At 41.7% G+C, this 17,909-nt stretch overlaps 1 protein-coding gene across 24 annotated transcripts in view; it reads right to left on the reverse strand.

Annotated features, from left to right (window-relative positions):
- The window catches only part of EVL (Enah/Vasp-like), a 546,687-nt gene that overhangs the window by 107,211 nt on the left and 421,567 nt on the right, over window positions 1-17,909 (reverse strand). For all 24 annotated transcript variants that reach the window (XM_085626391.1, XM_085626388.1, XM_085626384.1 and 21 more), the window contains one exon: window positions 14,827-14,899. In XM_085626391.1, coding sequence (XP_085482517.1) covers window positions 14,827-14,899 — 73 coding nt within the window. The remainder of the gene's footprint in view (window positions 1-14,826; window positions 14,900-17,909) is intronic.

Here is a 17,909-nt window from a genome sequence, read left to right on the forward strand (position 1 = left end):
CCAGTCCAAGTCTTTTTCCTAATCCTCCACCGTAGGCGGGAGCGGTGTTCCCCATCGCTAGGCAATGTTTCTCTTGGCGAGCATGAGCCCCAAAGTGACCCACTGTGTTAGGCAAACATTCAAATCTGTTGGCTCCCAGACATTTAGTAAGCACCTATGGGCTTCCATGCGGAGGCGCACGGATAAGACAGAGTTAATAATATCGTGAATGTTACACCAATAGGATTGGATCTGCATACACTGCCAGACAATATGCATAAAGGTACCCAATTGGCCACAGCCTCGTTTACAGTCCCCACCATCAGCCCTCCCCATCCGCAACAGTTGTGGTCCCGTTACATATACTCTGTGTAAGAGTTTTAGTTGAACAAGTCGGAGACGGGCTGGTATTGCCACTACCCTGGGTGAGGAGACTGCTTCTTGCCACCCCTCATCGTCCATTTCTATGACGTCTCTGGACCACTTCTCTCGAAGGGCCCGGAGAAGGTCTGGCATGTTGTTTACCAGCTTTTTGTATATCAATGAGATAGTGCCGGTCGTATTATGGCCATCGAGTACTCTATCCTCTAGCGGGGAGGAGTCAGGTGGCGTGGTTCCAGGCTTCAGATGAGTGCGTAGTGCATGTCTAACCTGTGTGTAGCGGAAGAGTTCCGAGTCAGCCAATTTGAACTGTTGTTGTACGATGGAAAATTACTTAATGTCTGATTTGTCCCTCAGAACTCCTATGCGGGAAATGCCTATGAGATCCCACTTGTCGAATCCCTTACTCCTCCACAAATATCCCAGGCAAGTGTGAGCCTGCGCCCCCAACCGAGGCATTCAGTGGCAGTGTGCCAGACGTGAACAGCATGTTTGGTGGGGCCTGTTAGTGTTTATCGCCGGGGCCTAGAGTAGAGGGCTCTATTAAAATTTCCTCAAGAAAGGAGCCATTTATCCATTCTAAAACCCGGTTCCCCAGGTTGAGTGTAGGTGCAGTGATTGATAGAAGACAAGTGGGCCGCCCAGTAGTACAGTTTGATATTGGGAAGGCTGATGCCGCCATCATACCAGTTCAGGGAAAGTTTACTAAGGGCGATGCGCGGTTTGCCGTTCCATAGTAGATCCCGCTGGAGGCCTTCCACTTCTCTGAAATAGGATGCAGGTATCGGGTCTAGAGAGTTCTGGAGGACATACAGAAACCTTGGGAGAGACATCATTTTGAAAAGGGCCGCCTTTCCCAGCAGGGAAAGGGGGAGCGATATCCATCTGTCAATACCTTTACGAAGCCTGAGCAAAGGGGGGCGCAGATTATGGGCGTAACGAAGGGAGGGGTCCAGGGAAAGAAATATTCCCAGATATTTAAAGCCATCAGAACGTATCTGTATTGGACATCCCCGCGGGGGGATCGGAGGGCTCACCCGCCACCACAAACAACAGGGATTTACTCCAGCTTATGGAGTATCCGGAATATCTGCCAAAAATGGTGAGGATGTCAAGGACTACGATAAAGGATCGCCTCACATAGGTTAGGTAAAGTAGCATATCGTCAGCGTAAAGGGAGAAACGGTCCTCCCAATCCGCAGACCAGCGCATGCCCCGAATCATCAGGTCTCTGCGTACCCACGCTGCTAACGGTTCCAACGCCAAGGCAAATAAAAGAGGGGATAGGGGGCATCCCTGCCTGGTACCCCTACCCAACTCAAAGGTGGCTGATTTTTTATTATTGACTACAACTTGGGCCAAAGACCTGGAGTATAATAGTTGCACCCATTGTATGTAATTCGGGCCAAATCCCATTTTCTCCAACACCGCCCACAAATATTGCCATCCGATGGTGTCAAATGCCATGGCGGCATCTAGGGAGACCATGATTGCTGGCTCCAGAATAGAAGCTGCTCTGCCCAACACTCCATGCGCCCTGCGTAGGTTTAGTGGAAATCAGCCACAATCAATATTAAATAGCGTATAAAATAGGAAGGTTGACGGGCCTATAATGTACAAAACAAGTTCATGTTGTTGTTTGTTTTAGAAACTAAGTGTACCATGTAATTAAATCTCAGACTTGTAATGTAGAGAACAGTGCTATTTAATGCAGCTCAAGTTCTCCTAACAAACTTCCTTTCCGTGACATGGTACGCATACTTCCCCAGCTGTGAAGCCAGTGAACTTTTCCAGGTTTACTATTATTAATTTCTTCTACTGAAAAAGTGCACATTACTGGTACAGTACTTGTGTTGATCACTAATATGATTGTTCTACATTAGCCCGTTTAGAGAGTGTTGAAAAACATTTGCAGATGTTACTCACATGGACGAAGATACCGGATGCTATGCAGATACTCATTACTGATAAGAAGAGACTAGTGGGTATCAAGTAGTACTTTGATGGCTGACAATCAAGAGTCTGACCAACATCTATGTTATGATCCTGCTGCTCAGCTTCCTTGCAAAGAAGAAGGAACTGACTGGGCAGTAAACTGCTGCCTAACTGGTAAGACAGAAAGAGGCCAATAGTTCACATGTCCCCATCTAGAAATCTATCTGCTGCTATGAGTAACAGCTGGTTCTGGTGATGATTGGGGCATCCTCCTAGGAAGAGACTGACTTAAGGGTAAGTTGATGATCAGCAAATATGAAATCAAGAATTGGATGACAGTTCCACTAATACGGTATGCAGATATCTGAATAGGATACTGGCTGGTACAAAGTATAGTTGCTGTACTGATGATTGGTAGTCTTGATGAGAGAACAAATAGATTGATAGAAAGTGCTCGCCTGCAGGAAATCGAGGATTCTGACATTGCTTTTCTGTTTTCATATCTTTATGCATGACAAACGGATGTAATGAGGCTGCATATCCACTGTGACATAAAGAAACTAAAAGGATAGCAAGTTGGTGCTTTATCGATAGTACTTAGCAGCATGGTAGCTGCTCTCTTCTTGCCCCAGCATAGGGTACTGGCTTCTGCAATCAATGGCAGATATCTGCAGGCTGCATATGCTAAAGGTGAAAAGAAACTGATTGGACAGCAACTGTTCCTTGTCTGACCTTCAAGTGGAGTATAATACTGCTTGGCAGCATGATAGAGGCTGCCTCTGTGCCTCTGCAGAGGGTACTGGCTTCTACAATCACTGCGAGATATCTTCAGGTGGCATTTGCCTCAAAAAGAGTAGACTGACAGAGGAACAACAGTTGCTTGTCTGGCTATCAAGAGCAGGTGATCCTGCTTGTCAGTGTGGTAGCTGCTATATCCTTTCCACTGCATAAGGTACAGGCTTCTACAATCACTGGTACGTCTTCAGACAGCATATACTTTGTGGTGACAAGAGACTGGAGAGAAACGGCCGCTTGCTTAGCCATCAAGAGGAGGCCAATACTGCTTGGCAGGGTAGTAGAGCCTGTCTTCGGGCCCATGCAGAGGGTACAGGCTTCTGCGCAATCTCTGGCAGATATCGTCAGTTGACGTATGCCTCAAGGGGAGCAGAGACTGACTGAGGACCAACCGTTAGCATGGCAATCGGGAGATGACTTTAACATGAGCTGGTATTTCAGCATCATTTTACAAACTTTGTCAGATTGTGCAATATTTGTATCAGAAACCTAAACGTATATTTTTTTCTCTTAAGTTGTTCCATTAAAAAGAATAAACCTACTGTTTCTGCATCTACTCATTGTTTTGTATAAGTCAATGTTATCTGGGGAAATTGTTTCACTTCAAAATATAAATGATTGTTACTCTATTGTATGACTCAGGGGGTTCTACACTGTTTCTATTGATTCCCATTAACACGCTGCATGAGTCGGATGAGATTAGCCTTCTTGGATAAACACGGTCAGCATACAGGAATCAGTTACAAGATACTGGTTTTCAGTATACCTTGTAATTAATTTGCTGTCTCTAAAGTAGAGCAGGGGGTCTCCAACTAATAGCTTGTGTTGGGAGCTACCAGTAGCTTGTCAGGTTCCAGTATGTAGCACACGGACATGAAGCTCAGCATAGTATGTCATTTATAGGGTCTGAAGCATAGCAGCAGTCAACTCCACACATACCATACAGTGGTGCTGCTGAGCTCTTCGTCCTCGCAGTGGCAGCAAGACAAAGAAATGGTAAAGTCCAGCGCTCTCACACAGAGTTGTGATTAACATTATGGGGTCTGTGACATTATCAGTCACCATCGATAAATCAGCGTGGTGATCGGTCATGTTACAGGCCCACATGCTATCAGTCACAATGTGTGGGTTAGCAAGCGTCTAGGAAAGAAGAATGCTATCAGTCAATAAACCAGTTTAAATCTATGACCACCTGAATTGGTGCTGGTTTACAAGGCGGTTGTGAAAGTAGCCCAAGAACCATGGGGAACAGGGACGAGAACAGAATTGGAAACTTGAAGGGCCATAATTGGATGTGGTTTAAATGTGTATGTGTGCACATGTATGTGTGAATTATGTGTATGTACATATGCATGTGCACATGTGTGAGTGATGACTGATTGTGCAGGTGGGCCTTATTATGGGGACAACATTTGTCCTGGTTAGCAACCTGCTCCGTCTGAAGCAACCTGGCAAACAGGTCATTTCTGTCTGGTGACCAAGTCTGGCATGATGATGACATGCCTTTGCATGATGGTGATCTTAGCACAATGGTGATCTTTCTAGGGACAAAGAAATGTCACCTGACAGCAAAGAATGCCACCAGCTGTACAGTGCCACATTGTCTCTGCAAAGAACCTTAATTAAACTTCTATATAGTGATTTAGCAATCATATACAAATACAAAAGTACTTCAATTGACAAACAACTAAATGCTAAACATAGAAATACAAATATACACAATGAATGCCAGACCTCTCTGGCCACTCTTGACCTTGAGATATGTACTAGATGGTCTTTCACTATTAAACAATGTGAAGCCCCTTCCCCTGGCATTAGTTATTGAGTGAACAGTGTCAGACCCCTCCACATTGCGTTTGTCAGTGTTCACAATATAACCCTCTTGCTATTATATTTGTCAGAGTTCACAATGTATATCCTCTTCCTGCTGGATTTGTCATGGGGTTACCCCATGTAAAGTCCACTCCTACTGCATCTGACACACAGTTATGAGAAATTAACTGCTTCATAGCTGGCATAACATTACAACTTTACACAATGCAAAACTAGACCACTATACCCTCTCCTAGAGATCGATTTAAGAAGGGCTGTCGGTGTTAAACAATGTAAACCTCTTCCTTTGCATTCTTATTGTACTTGTCAGAGTTTATGATATAAAACCCCTTCCTTTTGCATTTCTCAAAGTTGACAGTGTAAAACCCCTCCTACTGTATTTGCCCAAGGGTTCGTATTATACAAATCCTTTCTTCTGTATTTGTTATGGTGTTAGACCCCGTTCAAGGGGCCGCAAGGCAGACTGGGGCTACTGGGCCCTACTGTTGTAGGTGAGGTCATTTGCCTCTTGTGTTCTTGGGTCCTTCCTACTATGGTTCTGCCATCTAGGCCAAGTACACCCTTTCCACACGTCACTCTCAGATTAGCGAGGGCAAGCAGTCAAAGGTTTCTAAGGGAGGTAGTAAAGTGGGCAAGAACACAGAACTCAACAGTCAAACAACAGACACAGTAACATACTTTTCCATCCCAGTGCTTATCTTTCAGTTAAAAAGAAAAGTACTTTAAGCTCACAGCAAAGCAAAACACTACACAGTTCAATAGAGATTTCACAGTTGCAGGGTTGCAATCTCATCTACAATAGTCAGTGAGACTAAATACGGTTCCCTCTTTCCACCAAAAGAGTTTATTTGTGTCTACAGTCCCCTTTAGATAGCATAGTATATGCAGAAAACAGGCACATGGGTAGTTCACTCTTCATTAACACACTGACTAGATTTGTAAATCAGTTTAATGGCTTTCACTGACCAGATTTCACTGGAACACAAGTCCTAAATTCATGAGTCAGAGTTTTCTGCACGATCAGTCTCTCATTTGGGATATAATCCAATTAAAACACCATACACCAATACAATCATACCTTCAGACAAGCAGTCATACAAACAGCATTTATCAAACCACCAAATGAGTTAACATAAAATGCTGTTCAGAGTGTCAGCAATAACTGAAAGGAATACCATTTCCATTTGACCCTTCTACCGTTATCACCAAGCTCGTGAGGCCAGTGCAGTTGCTGATACAATTTGTCTGGGCCGTATTCCTTTCAATATCCCACACTACAGAGTTACTTACAACAATATGTTGTTGCTTTCCTGCTGAAGGTGTGTTGTCCACCGAAACGCGTGCAGATCTTATTTCTGGATTAAAGAATCACAGCTCTTCTGTTCTAAATTAATGAATTGTCTTAATTGATGAATTGTTCAGAAATAATCCTGTGAAATAATTTGGTAGGAAGACGTGTTCAGTTTTGTTACTGCTGACACCCTGAACAGTATTTTATGTTAACTCATTTCGTGGTATGATAATTATTGTTTGTATAACTGCTTGTCTGAGGGTATGATTGTATTGGTGAATTATGTTTTTATTGTACTATAGAATTCATATTGTCATTCAATCTTAGTAACATGGAATGCATAGAATGATAATAGATTTATTGTATTATTTGCTGGATAAATAAATATTTCATACTTTCATATATTCACACTAAGAACACACAGGGCTTCTCCTCCTGGACAGACTTTCCTCCTGCAGGACCAGGTAGTCTCCTTTCATTTCTAAGCAAGTAGGCAGGTGTCTAGGTACTAGTCAGATCCTCCACTACTCCAGCAAGAAGTGCAGACTTCGGGTGCTCTGCAGAGCAGTACTTTGCTTGGTCATGAAGAACTTCGAACAGTAACAAAGTGGGGTGGTTTGGGACTCACTTTAAACTCATTTCCGACAGAGGATATGGTTCTGTATGGAGTTTCCATTAGTTATCTCGCAAATGCTATTTTCTGGTTGTTTCTCAGACACAGCCTGTGCAAGGTGATGGCTCTCACAGAAGATAGCAATGCTACTGACTCCAAGCATGAGTATCCAAAAAACACACACAATGAAATGTGAGATGTCTGTCCCTGGATGCCATCAGCCTTCCTGAAGCAGTAATCAGGGACAGACACAACTGATTAGAAATGTCCTCGCCTTGGACAATATATACTGCTGACCCACACCTCACCTCTTTCTAGCTACCAAATAACAGAATGTCCTCACCTTGAACAATATACACTGCTGAGTCACACCTCACCCCTTCCTATCTACCAAATAACAGAATGTCCTCACCTTGAACAATAGACACTGCTGAGTCACACCTCACCCCTTCCTATCTACCAAATAACAGAATGTCCTCACCTTGAACAATAGACACTGCTGAGTCACACCTCACCCCTTCCTATCTACCAAATAACTGGTCAGGAAGACCTAATCAGCAGCCCTCTGCTAGAAAGGACCACATTGAATTTTTAAGGGTAGCCCGGTCTCTCTCTTCTCTCACTTCAGTGTCTGGATTTCCACCTTTGAGTCAATGGAATGCAAACAAAACACTTTCATGGTCTGAGTAAGCTGTACCCACCATTCATCTTGTGCAATGCTAAACTAGGGGCCAAACAAAATAGACCCCTGTGATCCTAATATTCAGACCCTTTCCCACACACAGAGGCTTACTACTACACCCATGCTACACATCCACTAAACACACACCAGAGAGTATGGCCTTCCCCAGTCACTCTTTATTCTTCAGTCCTGTGCAGCTAAATTAGGAATAAGGCTTGCATTTCACACAACACAACAGAACTTGTTGTACCTCAAGAGGTATGCCAGGTTCACCAACTTTAAAACTCAGAATTAGGCAGTATATTTACTACAGATCACTCAGTTTAAAAAAAATAAAAACACACAGTGAAACATATTGTTTTCCATTTGTATTTATGTGTTAAAATCAGTAAAAACATCAATATTTGTACCTTAGTTATAATGAAATATGTTTACGCGTGGTTGCCTCTTGCCACGCTCATTCCTATAGACTTCTTACTTCTTAGTAGTCTATTTTAGATAAAGTTACTTGTGAATCAGATACAGCACTTTTTTTTTTTAACTAATATGGAGTTTCAGGAGCAGCTGATGCAGAGAACCCACCTTTGTGATGTTAGTACCAGCAGTAGACATTGGGGAGGATTTTCTCTTGTACCTTGAAACAGAGTCTTCAACTTTGTTAAGATACATTTTTCAGAGTCAGAACAGTAGAATCTTTCCATAGTTCACACCAGGCCTGTCTTAATATATTTTTAAGAGGTTTCTTCTACATTGTATTCAACAAAGCTGCACCCACAGGGTATACACTTGCTTTATGCTGCGTTTGTGTGTATCTGCCTTATAATTACCCCACAGACGTGCATTAAAACAAATATAAACAAACTAGTGCATCCTTTTTTTAAAAGCAATCTAATAATCAGAAAGTATATAACTAAATCAATCAGAAAATTACAATAGTCAAACGTCTACTGTCAAATGGGGAAATCTAACCGACGCACTGACAGAACAGTTCTTCATTTCAATTATTGTGTCCGGTGTCATTACTGGACTTCGTCCAACAGCCATTCCATGGATTTCTCTAATGGCGAACAAAATACCATCAGAGGAGCCACAAGACTTGAAGCACTCCGTGCCAAGTCAGGGCATGATAATGATAGAACACTGTGACGTTGTGAAGATGAATTCTCTGCAATTTGATCATTCATTGCTGGCAAGGGATTCAACATTGAATCATAGCAAGTTGAACAATACAAAAATAACATATTGGGTCACTGCTCATGAAACAGCTCGAGAAGCCTCCCATTGACATTTTATCTCTCCCATGGTATGACGTCATATCTATTTCTGGAAGTATAAAATATACACTAGTGAAAGTGTGTCGACGCACACTGGTTCAGAGTAGTACTCTATTTTTAGTCACAACTGTGCTGTGTCTTTGCTATTTCAGATACTAACGCATCATCACTTAATTTTGGGTGGAGAGAGACATCCCTACCTCGTTGACCCGTAATATCCAATGCCTGGATACCCTCATGGATGACAAGCAGCCCTCCACAAATCCACCGTACATTACAATAAAAATCATTTGGACCTGTCCACTGAGGACTTTTGTGATTGCTTTGGAATAAAAGCGTAATTGTGTGTAATATAATATTGTCTAGACAAAGTAACAGTGGAATTAAAATCCATTCCCAACATTAAAACAATATAAGCGATGAATAGCCAACAGAACAAACTAAAACTATTACAATAGCATTTTGTTCAGAGCAAATATCAAAGTAACAACAGCTGAATCCTTTCCAGTATTCACCCTGTACTTCAAGCCAATTACTGTTGCTATTGAAAAACATCCCAGCTTTATGCCACTATGAATGTAGACAACTCATATGAAAGCAATAGGCATTTAAAAGTCAAAGGAGTTAATTTTGAATTTAGTTCCAGGTGAGGTTTGTGGCATTCTGCTTAACTTTGTGGGTATAAATGTGAAGTATCACCTTCTTGAGAACATTTTTATCAGCTTGAAGTGTGTGTTCTGGCCTGAAAGTATTGGCATCAGAATCCTTCATTACTTATAAGGGGGAATGAGCAAAGTTGGCAAACATCACCAGCGCCCACTTCAGGAACTTCTTTGAAGAACTTACCGACTTTGGGCATAGTAGTTACCAACGTTTTTTAAATAGTGTGTGAAAAAACACCTTACTTTTCAAATAGGAATAATCCAGCCACATGTATGTTTGCTAGAGAATTGCCCTGTGTGAAATGTTCATGCAGATAATTTTGCTTTCTGATGAAGCTTTGCATAGGCTCTGCACTTTTGAGTTGTGAATTTCACACAATTTCGCCACTGGCATGTAAAGTTCACAGAGACCTAGTCCTAGGCAGCATAACTTCAAGACCTAAGATCCCATAATAAAGCTCTGACCTTTTCTCTGGTCAAAAACGTTGCTGATACAGTTATGCTAACCGTCTGCTACATGCACAATCCACCATTCAACTTGCAAGGTTCTGGTCAACTTCTTAAACAATTTTGAAATTAGTAATTGCATTAGGTTCCTTCAAAACCAGTATTTAAAATGGAACTCAGGTAATTTTCCTGAGCGACAAAACATTTAGTAACAGACCTTGCACCAGCCTAAACATGATCCTAGTGAAAGCTTTAACGACCTTGCCAAGAGAGATCTGCAGATTTATAGCTAATGGGAAATAGCAAAATACATAATGTTGAATCATAGGTCTATGGTGTTTGCCACAGAAACAAGAGTGCTTGGTAAAAAAAACTGTTATGGATACAAATTCCTTGAATAAGTTGAAAAATTGATAGAGGAGTTTTCATTTTCCTTTGACACTTGGAATGATGACATCCATGTGAAGTATGGACTTGTGAGTCCATAGAGAATTAGTCATCATTATTAGATTAATTTGAAAAGGCAAGGCAATTTTACATCTTCTCACAATGAGCAACTTCTGAAATCAAATGTTAAGTGTGCATTCTTTGCAACATAAAATTCAACCAATGCACTACCAGAAGCAGCCACATCATTCTAATACTTGAACTGTAAATATTTAAGGCTATGCCCACAAAGGTGTATATCTACTCCTACTCCTAGGTGTAACTCACCATTTTGGTGCTAGTCACCATTAACATATGTAGATGTATGCCTGGATGTGAACTTACAAGTACAATTACTTTCTGCCTGCTTGTTGAAATTTCTGTCATCTGAGTGGACATCACCCTAAAGAATGTGATAGGGAATTTTAAGAAAAATATTTGTAAATTAATGAAAAATAACTATTGCTTTTTAAAATGAAAAAAATAAATGAAACACATTTGCCTAACTACAATTTACCTAGGACTACCACAGTAACAAGGCACAACACAAATACACTCATTTCTTTTAAAGAAAATACATTTTAAATAATTTTAATATTTTCTTTTTAGTTTAGTCATTTTTTAAATAAAATGAATTTATATGTTAATTTGTGATTCCCCGTGTTACAATATAATGTGTTTTGAATATGTCACAATCTTGGGGGCAAGTTATGTATTATCTTATTTGTGATTTAATTTAAAAAATATTTTTACAGTATTGTTTTAAATGTTTTCATATAAATTAAAAATTTGCATTTAGAAATGTTTAATAAAAAACATTTAATTATACAAACGAAATTACATTAAAAAAAGCTTTGTTTAAAATGTTATTCCATTTAGTCTACATGTTTCCCTACGCATCAGTGTTATTTCCTGCCTCCTTCTATGGGAGAATGCTGCAGTACTAGTGGTTAGCCATGTGTGGTACTTGACTTACTCTAAGATTGAGCTGGAGCACATCTTAGCCTGCTTGATCAGAAGTGCTACTGTAGTAGACTATGGTACTGTACTGTAGTAGAGTGCCTAATTATTGTGTGTTTCGTATTAGCATTTCCCGCCAAACCTCTACTTCAAATTCTCTCATCCTCACCCATTTTTTTTATAATTATTCCCCATTTTCCCACCACTCACCCTTGTTCCTCCCACATTTACTATGAAATATTGTACTTATGTGTGCGGAGATCTCTGCCACCAGGACAGAGATCTCCATACAGAAAATGTAAGAGAGGCGGAGTGAGAACTTTCCAGCAGCAGGTTTTTGAACTGCATTTTGGAGTATGTAAAGCAACTCTACTTTATGTACTCCAAAATAGATTTTGTGACTAGGCCCTTAATGTCCTCGGAGTGGTCCTCGCGTAGCAAAGATAGCTTGTTTTTTAAGTGGAAATGCACTTCTATGTTGAAACCGGTTGTGTTTACTATAATAATCAAGTATGTGATAAAACTTTAAATATGGTGCAATTGGTGACCAATTGGTCCTTGCTATCTCCTGCAATGTAGCCTCCAACATTCCGACTTTTACCAAGAGTAAAGTACAATAGGTTCCCAATGTTGGTTTCCCAATTGCTTTTTTTTGGGAAGAGCACAGTTCTTGCATGTTGCACAGAGTAGGCAATAAAAAGTTTCTAAGACAATTAGTGCACTGTCAAAATTATATATAGTTATAGGATTTGAGGAGAGAGAATTCCATGAACTGCAGGTTAGAATTGCTGCGATGCTAAAGTATACTTGTTGAAAGACAGCTGATGTAATGGCAGAACCCTTTTCAGAGGGGCACGAGGCAAGCAGGTGTTAGTGGGCCCAACCGTGGGGGTTGAAGCATTTAACTCCTGATGCCCTGGGCCTAACCTACTATGGATTCCAAGCAACTGGACAGAGTACCCCTTCTGCACTTGGTTCTCAGGGTTAGCATGGTCTGAGCAGTCCAAGGCTCCCTCAGGGGGGAGGTGTGGTTATAGGGGACCGAACAATAACTCATTATGTAGTCAAAATACTCACTTTTGTGAAAAAGATACATATTTTATTTCTACAGCTTCCCACACAAAAGAAAAATAAGACATTCACAAACTACACAGTCCCCCTGAGGTTAGGACTCTAGTGTTTCCTTAGGCGGTCCCACTCCCTCCTCACTTCTAATGGTTTTGGGTGTTCCCCATTCACTATAGGCAACATCCAGAGCAAGCCTCAATAGTAGTCCGAGTCACAAGAGTCCACTATGACTCTTTTTTAATGGAAACAGTGTGCTAGCAACACAGCGCTAATTAGCAGCAAATACCCCCAGGGACGATTGGCCTGAAATCAGTCTTACTCGCAGCTTGCAGGATTGAAGCGATTTGTGGGATTTGTTCAGTTAACAAAGTTAACTCGAGCCGATATTCTCCATTAATAGTCCCGTCCAGGTTCATTTCAAGGTAGAAGTATCAAATTCATTCTGTCATGCCGTCGCCATGACTGATGACGGCTGAAGCCCTCCAAAATCATGGCGGCGGCATGGTGGAATAAGTTTGTCCTGATGAGACCCGAAAAATAAACATGAGTCGAAATGTAGACACCCCCTTTCAAAAGTTGCTAGCGAAAAGTCTGTGGTTCACTAGGAGATATGTTATACATATTAATAGGATCTCCACTTGAAGTTATAGGCAACTCTGTGATTTTATTCAGTGCATTGGTTGATGCTATTGTGTATGTATATATATATATATATATATATATATATATATATATTCACTTAAAAAACCATAGGTTTCACACAGGTTATCGTTAGGTGGACATTTCACTCGTAAAAAACCAATGAAATTCCCCCGTTATAGTTAGTTCAGATAACTATAACTCGCACGCCCGCAATCCACTGCTCATGACGTCACATATTACATCACTCATGACATGGTCAGTGGCATCACTCATGACATCACTGATGACATCATCCTTGTGATAGGGTGGCGGTCGCGCGAGTTATAGTTATCTGAACTAACTATAACGGGGGAATTTCATTGGTTTTTTACGAGTGAAATGTCCCCCTAACTATAACCTGTGTGAAACCTATGGTTTTTTAAGTGAATTTGCAAGGTTTTTTAAATGCTAATTCCTAACTATAACGTGTGTGAAACCTATGGTTTTTTAAGTGAATTTGTATAGTTTTTTAAATGCTAAGTTATGTATTTATTAATATATATATATATTTTTTTTTCACCGTGCGCGCACCGTACGCGCACCTTTTCACCCTTGGGGGTCCTTCTGTGACCCCCTGACTAAGGCTAGGGGTCAGAAACTCTCTTCCCTGCCCCCTTTTCACGTTTTCCACCTTTTTTCCACCTTTCCTTATCAGTGCGACAGACAAAATGGCGGCCGACACTTCCTGATTTCGACCGATTCGAATGTTGACTGACATCTAACAACCAATCAGAATTACGCTCGCGCACGTTAGGGTGCGCGCACCGTGCACGCACCGTGCGCGCACTGTGGGCGCATATAGATATGTATGTGCTTTTAAATGCAATTTTCTCAGGAAATACTGAACAGATTGACTCCAGATATGCAAAAGGCACTTCCCTGACCTGAGGACTACCTCTTTGCCAAATTTCAAGTAATTCTGTTCAGCCGTTCGGGCTGTACCTTCGACTAAAGGTCCAATGGGAAAATGCATGGGGAAAACGTGTTTTGGGACCCCCCTTTTTTCTCGGACCCCCCTTGACGTATCACCCAGAGACTTTCAGGGTAGGAGCTGAGCGGAGCGCCCCATTAGTTTTGAAAATTTCGCGAGGATTCGTCAACCGGCGCCAAAGTTATTCAAAATAGAATTTTCAGATTTCCTATGGAAACACGGTCCTAACTATAACTATCTACTGGCAACCGCCAGTAGATAATATATATATATATATGTTCTCTGAGCACTGCATCGTCTGCACTAAGTTTGGAACAAGATATTGTTTATTATTGTCTTTTATTGTTCATGCAATACAAATGTAAGATTATTTTTTTACACACTAAATACAATGTCCTGTACCCTGTCCTTGAAAATATGGAGTAAGATATAAATGAGAACATTGATTTACAAACCTCCAAAGCAGATATAGATGTGTGAATGGAGTCCCACAGGGCTATTGTTTTTGGTTATGAAATCAAAATAAAATTTATACAGCGCACTTCATACCCTAGGGTGTCTAGGTGCTAGTCTCTAGGAGGTAAACTGCTTACAAAAAAAAACCGAAAAACCAATTAATTACTAAATAACCTGTTATAAACACAAGATGGCATCACGTTTGAGAACATATGAAACAGTAGAAAGTCAAAGACTGTCAAATAGTATCCAGGGCAAAATGGAAATTTTCCAACATCTGCAGGATTTTCTTCAGAGCAGTCCGAGGAACGTGGCCCACATTCATGCCCTTAAGAGTTTGACTTCGGCCTACGGCCTTCCCACGATGAAAGCACCTGATCTGGTCTGACCTCAGAAGAGTTTTACTTCTCACCTTCTCTGTATTTCCATTTCGTCTGGAGACGGCCCATTCTGAATATTCTGAACCTGGCGCTGGGTTGCTGGACCTGCGGAGGAGAGAGACGGTGCAATTAAACACAGCAACTTTACCATGACAAAAACAATTTGATGCGCTGGCACTTTTATGACACAGATACTACAAGGTTTGCTGATATATACAAATGTTACATTTATTTTTTATATTCGTGTTTTCTCATCTTTGAGGGCGTCCTGAGTACTAAAAGAAGACAAACTTACCAAGAGGGTGCAAATATTTAAATGTGCGACACTGCGTCACTAGCAGAATGAAGCTAGGAAGAGTTTTTACACGGGAAGATTTATTTCTATAGAAACGTCTGCAAAGTTTTCTTTTTGTTACTTCGATGTGTAAAAATCACAAAACTTGAAACCATATATTTTGTACATATCATTATTTAGCACGAGAAAATTGCTCTGTATAAGAAGTATGAGCCAGTTATTCTGCATTCGCAAAAGATAAAAATATATTTTCCAGTTTGGTTCATTGCGCTTGGAGTCAACATTGCCCTGACACGCAGTGAAAATTAACTCATAATCATGTAAAAAAATCTTTGATCGGTGGATTGCAAACGGAGAGGCTTTTTAGCCGTCATCAAAGGTGAAACCCATACATTTTGCAAAACTCTGCTGGCGAAAAACACAATGTTGCCCAGCCTTGCCTATAGCGCGTTCAGACCACCATGACCTCATTAGAGACCGTTCACCCTGTACAAGGAATAGCAGTGCAGAATCAATTGCAGATGCTGGTCAGGGGGGGGGGGGGGGATTAAAATCATGACATTACTGGGTATAACCTTAAAATAAAACAAGACACCCCAGCGACCGTTTTTTTTATGGCGCCCCGCAGTAGCCAAGCCACTGTACATTGACACGACATTAAACAACAAAACGAAGGCGTCAATACTTGTAACACTAATAATTTGCAGCGCTTTATGCACTCCAGCCTTTTTTATGCAATGCCTCGTGCTGGTGTAAGCAGCGCGTTATCTTTAAACCGCGATGATTAAAAATAAAAGACTGTAACTCGCTGCGTGAGGCCGTGAGCTGCTCGGTGGCAGGTTGCTTTTCACTGACACATACCCGAACATACACAGACAGCTGTTTTTCCTCGCATGCATCGTCAATCACTTCTGTAAACTCACACACACAGTTGTGCAAGTCAGCGCCTATGCAGCGCACACAAATCAGGGGCTGGCGCTATTCTTCTGACACGCAGGAGCAACACGTTTACGCGCCTAGATGCTCGGAGCTTCTGGAAGATACAACTGGCGCAACCACACAAATAATCAGACATGCCCAGAGGGAAGCCTCCACTCTGCGGTGACAGGCTCAAGGAGCAATGCTTAACCTGTAACAAAAAAACGAACTGTGTTGGGTGACAGCCTTTTGTCTTTGACAGCGTGCTTGATTTGTCTTGCTATTTTACACAAAACCTTGTTGGGGAAGCTGAAGAAAAAAAACTGGCTAAAAGCAAACATATTTTTGGGGTCTCAAAAAGCACACAGACTCCTTGTGAGAAGACAGAAGGCGGCCTTTCACAGACAAGTTAGCCAGTGGCTGAAGTGGGCCAACCCACCGCCACCTGCTGCATACTGCTATGAGCAGAAGACAAATGTGAACGACACTATAACAGACCAATAGATGAAGAGGGGTGGCAGAAATCCGTAATAGGTAAATATATTATACATATCATTGTATTAAAGATCAAAAGGTCTTGGTTAATGCAAGATGTAGAAATAAGTGCAGGGGCCCAAAGTTTTTCTTTGGAGCCTGCTGCTGGTGGTATTCTTTTGGAAAATAAGTGCAGAACCTACAAATGAGTATGTGTGTTGGAGGCCACGTGAGGGGAACAAACTACATATCCCAGTATTCACAGGGCCCCAGGAGTTGGTCCCTGTGATTACCCTCACCTGTCCAGCATAGCGCTACATAGAGCGTTTACCAGTCTCTCTGTGCGGGATACGCCCGGGCCAAGAGCCGGCCCGTCTTCGGCCAGGGCGAGACCAGGCCGTGCTCCCCCTCTTGGTTAGAGGTCCTGGGACAATTATGTGGTTCTACAATTAAATCATCCATGATAAAGATTGGCGTCCATGTTTCCAAAAGAGGAGGACACTTTTTATATACTGGATCTCGGGGCCACAGGAGAATTTGCACATGAAGGCGCCAATTTTATAACACCAGCAAGTACCAATATAAGTGTGGCATGCAACCCGCTGGGACCACCGTTCCAATAACTTTGTACTATTCCTCATCTGAATAAGCTTGGTGATAATACCTTCATTTTAGTTACTGGCAAAAGTTTCTCCTTATGCATAGGGGGTTGTAGCACTTTTGTCTAACCATTTGCTTGAGTATTTACATCTACGGAGTGATTTTACACTTTGGTTGTGGGTGCACAATGACTAAACGCAAAGCCCACACCTCTGGCAAATCTGGCCAGAACACTGCATCCGGCCAAAACACTGCATCATTGGATGGGTATATTAAACAAGCAGTGGGGGTTTAAATAAAGAGATTGAACAGTTGGAGCATCATTTATCGGCCACTATAGCTGCAGCCACAGAAGCTCTACAGAAACCAGAGGCTCCAGTACAACCTGCTATTGAGGTAGCTTCAGGAATGCTAAATGACCAAGTGGAAGTCCCGGAGGTAACACCAGTAAGAGACACGCCTGTCTGAGAGGGAGGATGTACCTTCAGTAGCCCTACACCCTCTCCAAGTAATAGTGCTCCCAGCGAAACGTAAAAGGCGATAAGTGACAAAAAAGACCCACCCTTCCGCTCAGCCTAGTGTAGCTGCTCTTAATAAAGAGACTTTTACTGTATCTTTGCAAGCTGAGGTGAGGATGTTTTAGGAGAACCTGTTGTCCAGATTGAAAGAGATGATGGAACCTCTGTTGGCGCCTATTCCTGATCGTCTGGGAGTGATTGAAGGACATTTGGACTATATTAAATCAAAGTACAGTACGGCTAATCAGTCACATCCTCATTCAATTCAACCAATACAAAGGTCCCTGCTGTGTGGTCAGGATGAACCTAT

Source organism: Triturus cristatus, chromosome 9 (genome assembly GCF_964204655.1).
Source record: "Triturus cristatus chromosome 9, aTriCri1.1, whole genome shotgun sequence".
Classification (NCBI taxonomy): Eukaryota; Metazoa; Chordata; class Amphibia; order Caudata; family Salamandridae; genus Triturus; species Triturus cristatus.